Source organism: Myotis brandtii, unplaced genomic scaffold, assembly GCF_000412655.1.
Source record: "Myotis brandtii unplaced genomic scaffold, ASM41265v1 scaffold1112, whole genome shotgun sequence".
NCBI classification, from domain to species: Eukaryota; Metazoa; Chordata; class Mammalia; order Chiroptera; family Vespertilionidae; genus Myotis; species Myotis brandtii.
In genome coordinates, this window is record NW_005353800.1 from 71,149 (window position 1) to 75,468 (window position 4,320).

General features: G+C 56.0%; 1 protein-coding gene across 1 annotated transcript; it reads left to right on the forward strand.

The window, feature by feature from the left end:
* The first annotated feature begins 240 nt into the window (after nucleotides 1-240).
* On the forward strand, nucleotides 241-3,105 carry SCGB1A1 (secretoglobin, family 1A, member 1 (uteroglobin)). Its single transcript, XM_005857466.2, has 3 exons — nucleotides 241-550; nucleotides 2,411-2,655; nucleotides 2,960-3,105. Exons 1-3 carry the CDS (start codon nucleotides 496-498, stop codon nucleotides 3,005-3,007), a joined length of 348 nt encoding a protein of 115 aa, XP_005857528.1. The 5' UTR covers nucleotides 241-495; the 3' UTR covers nucleotides 3,008-3,105.
* Nucleotides 3,106-4,320: the final 1,215 nt, after the last annotated feature.

Sequence of the window (4,320 nt, forward strand, 5' to 3'; positions counted from 1 at the left end):
CTGGAGGTCCAGCGCCTTCCTCGGAGGAGCAGGATCCCCAGGCCCAGTTCCCCCACTGCCACCTGTGAGGGCTCTGAGCCTCAGTTTCCCTTGGGGCGATGGGTCCGGGGGCCCTACCATTGCTTCTGTTGGCCGGACTGCCCTGTGCTCAGGTTCAAGGAGAGAGGCACAGGCGGCCAGACCCCCACCCCCTGTGACTCGGGTCCCCTTGCTGCCCCACCTGGGAGGCAGGGCTCCCCCCCACCTCCCCGCCCCCCCAACCAAGTGACTCATGTGTGAGCTACTTTAATGGGGACAGAAACCGTGCTGAGAAAAGAGAATGTTTACTTTTTCCACCAAGTCGCTGCCCAGATAAACAGCGTGGTCCCCGAGTGGAGCCCAAGTCCTGCCTCCCCCTGCGGAGGAGGGACATAAGAGGGCACCTGACGGACGGTCACCTCTCACACGAGATCACGGAGCAGCGACGACCGAGCCGCCCTCCAGCCTCCCGCCACCATGAAGCTGGCCGTCACCCTCGCCCTGGCCACCCTGGCTCTCTGCTGCCGCCCTGGTGAGTGCCCAGAGCCCTGTCCCCAAGCTGGACAAGGGAACTCTCCCTGCCGCCCAGTGCTGCTCGGGACAGGGGCATCTGTCTGTGCCCACTGCTCGGCTGCTGGGAGGGCTGGGGATGCTGCCGCCCAGTCAGGGAGCGGGGTCTGGCGACCAGCCCGTCTTGGGAACTTGGGAAGAGCCCTGAGGCTATAAGGAAACCCAAAAAGTATCTCATCTTCCACCTCCAACGCCCTCAGAATTCCATGGGAGAGGGATAACGCGCTCCCCAAAGCCCAGTCTTGGACAGACCCCAAGAGGCCTTGGGGCAGCCTCCAGGCTTGGGGTCTCCACCCAACTCTGGCAGCCAAGGCGGCGGGAAGGAGCTGCAGAGCCTCGTGTCTCCAAAAGAAACCCAAGCCAAAGCAAGATCTCCATTCTGGGCAGAAAGGAGTATTCTAGAAAGGGGTCTTCCCTTTAAGAAACTAACAACCCAGAGGCGTTTTCTAAACATTTTTGTCCTCTGAAGAAAGGGTTAGGAGTCTCTGCGTAGTTGCAGATGATACTGATAGTAAAGGAGAGAGAGAGAGAGAGAGAGAGAGAGAGAGAGAGAGAGAGAGAAGGGAGAAAGGGAGAAAGGTGGGTCACACCTCTCTCCAAGCTCCTTCATCTCTATTGGGAATTTGTTACCTAACTGCTTTTTACTCTGTATCTGCCTTCCTACTCCTTTCAATACACACACACATACACACACACACATACATTTTTTAACACGTTCCAGTTAATTCACTTTGCAAGTTTCATAATATCCATGGCAATAACTTTTATGACCCTGGAGGATGGCAGGGGAGTTAGAAACCAAAACCAAGAGGCAGTGGGAACAGATACAGTGTAAGTGTTTGTTCTTAAGGAGAAATAACATCTAGGACTAGTGTGTACACTAGTTAGGAGGTCTCAGTGCTGTGGATGGAGGCGGGGCTCAGCCAGATAGGACTGAAATAGGACTGTTGAGGGCTGGGTCTGGGGTGCGTTTGACAGCAACAATGACAGCAACAATATCCAACCTTTACTTAGCACTGACAGGGTGCCCATCACTGCTCTACCCCTTCACATGTTATCTCTTCATCCTTACAACGACCTTATGGGGTAGGGATGTTATCCCCATTTCACAGATGAGAAAACTGAGCTACCGAATGATACGGTAACTTGCCTGATGACATAGTCAGTTGCAAAACAGGGATCCAAGTTCTGGAGAAGTTTGGTTTGAACTGGCCACTTTGGGTAAGGCCCTGGAGTCCAGGCAGAGAGACTTCAAGGACGAGGATCTGCGACTCCGTGGGAGATGGGCCTGCAGGGAATAGGAAACGGTGACTCCCATGTTCCTGGGGGCAGGGACCTGAAAAGGGAGCACAGCCTGGGAGCAGTCCGGGTGAAGGGGACACGGCGGGGCGAGGCATAGACACAAGAAGCGTGTCCGTCTGTGGGTGAGCATCCCCCAGGGCCCAGCGCTCACGGGGCCACCCCTGCTGGGCCAGGTTCGCCTGACTTTGCCATGTGCCCCAGGGACAAGTGGCTGAGACTGTCTCTGCTAGAAACATGTTACCAGAAACCCGCAATGGTCTCTTCCCAGCCCCCACACTGCATCGAAAATCAGGTCAGCAGCTCCTAAGATCAATACTCTGTCTAGAGACCTACCAGAAAGAACAAGCGGCATTTTGCCCCCACCCCACCCCAGGAAGTGCAAGGAAGGCCTAGGCAAGCCGCAGAAAGCCGGCTGCCACCCAGAAAGTATGCCCACAGCACCCAAGAGCCAGCTGCTTGGAGCGCCACCAATTCCCACGGCCAGGCCACTGATGAAAAGGCTGCTATCTCTTGCTGACAGGCCCGGCATTTGCCTCCCAGGCAGACCCAGCCAGGGGGCTGCCATCTTGGGAAAGTGTTGCTGATTCGGCAGAGAGCTGCTTGGACTTCATCGTGAAAACCTTCTTTGTGAGCCTGCTGTCCAGTCACGAGGTCTCGGTGGAACTTTTCAGCCCTGATGCAGACATGAGAGATGCGGCGATCAAGATAAAGGGGCTGGTGGACACCCTCCCCCAGCAGGACAGGGACAGCGTCAGGAGGGCCATGGTACGCGCTTCCCTGCTGGGTGGTGGGTTCCCCAAGTCCCTCCGCTGCATTTTTGGGACCCTTCCCTCGTCCAGAGAGGAGAGTCGCAGTGCAGATGTCCCGGGGGAGGAGGGATGGCGGGCAAGCAGTCATTCCACCTGAGGTCACCAGCCTCCGGGAAATCATCAAAGCCCTTAGGGGCCTACCTCCTCCCACGGCCAGGGAACCTCCGAGCTGACAATGAAATCTCTGTGTCTCATCATCTTGGTCTACCGTCCAGGTTCACGCACTCTTATACGATGGGCTGTTTGTTTCTTTGTTTTAGGACAAAATAATAAAAAAGCCCACGCTGTGCTTAGGATTTAGAAGCTGAAGATCTCCAACCGCTGGGTCTCCGGCTGCTCCCCGGCGCCGCCTTCGCGCCCTCCCACCAGCCGGGCCTGGCTCCCTCCCATAAAAAAGCACCAGCATCTCCCCTTTGTGTCCCGGCCTTTTCATTTACCTACGAGAGTGAGAAAGTCCGCGCTCTGAGCGGTAAGGTTAGCCAGCGCAACATCTAAGGCAGCAGACACGCAAATACACGGAGCCCTTCCGGTGGGCCTCGCTTCCGGTGGGCCTCGCTTCCGGTGGGCCTCGCTTCCGGTCCACCTGCCAGGCCAGCCACAGGCAGCAAGCGCTGCCACCTGCACACTCTCTCCCAGGGGCGGGCAGCCACCTGGAAACGTGCCAGGGCGCTGCTCGGACTTGACCTGCAGGGAAAGCGGGTCCGAATAGGGTGGCAGCTAACCTCAGGCTGAACCTCCAACCCAACCACCTAGTGGTGAAATTGACTGTCCTGTTTCCCAAGGTCCCTTTGGGAGTCTGCTCTTGGTGGGAAAAAATGTGTAAGGTGATCATGGTATCAAACACGCCTACAAGCAAAGACGGGGCTTTGGAAAGTTCTGCTTCCGAACGAGAAATGGTGGACGTTTAGACAGAGCCCTGGGGACCTGCCAGGACCGGGTGGCCCTGTGTCAATCCGTCCACGCCGCTGGGAGGAAGCAGATTCCGGTAAAACAGGGACAAAGGGAGGACTGGACTTGCCTCGATGGGGGACCAGGGTCTTGGGAGTGACTCTGAGGCGTGACAGACCCATTTTCTTTCCTTGTTTTGTATTTGGTTATGAAATTAGTTGTCTGACTATTGTCGAAAGGGGGTAGAAACAGAAAAAAACAAATGGTTTATTTTCTAGACCCTTTATCTGTCCCATTAGGACCGCCTACGTCCAGGCTTCACCTGCAGAGGCCTAGCAGGCAAACTGTGCGTTCGAGTTACCCTTGCTCACGGCCCTCTCTGCCCAGGAGACCTCGCTGGGCAGCGCCTGGCTCTCACCCCAGGGCCCCTCCAACCTGCTCCCGTTCCCTGAGCCCCTGTCCTGTCCAACTTTCCTGCAAGAAAGAGAATCAGACACCTCTCTTGTGGCAAAAGAGTCTTCAGGAGTGAAATTAATCCCTAGGTATCCACTGACACTTTTTGTTGATGTTGCTAATCCCCACCTGAGGATATTTTTCCGTTGATTTTTAGAGAGAGTATAAGGGAGGGGAGAGACAGAGAGAAACATCAATGTGAGAGAGACACATCCATTGGTGGCTTCCCACACACACACTGGCTTTCAGCTCCCAGCCTCCCTCCCTCCGCCAGGTCCCG

What these genes read in the sequence shown, in the direction of transcription:
- SCGB1A1 (XM_005857466.2), top strand. Translation starts at nt 496, where the DNA reads ATGAAGCTGGCCGTCACCCTCGCCCTGGCCACCCTGGCTCTCTGCTGC. An exon ending in GGCTCTCTGCTGCCGCCCTG is followed by an intron (nt 551 to 2,410) that starts GTGAGTGCCCAG and finishes TCTTGCTGACAG; the next exon opens with GCCCGGCATTTGCCTCCCAG. An exon ending in ACAGCGTCAGGAGGGCCATG is followed by an intron (nt 2,656 to 2,959) that starts GTACGCGCTTCC and finishes TCTTTGTTTTAG; the next exon opens with GACAAAATAATAAAAAAGCC.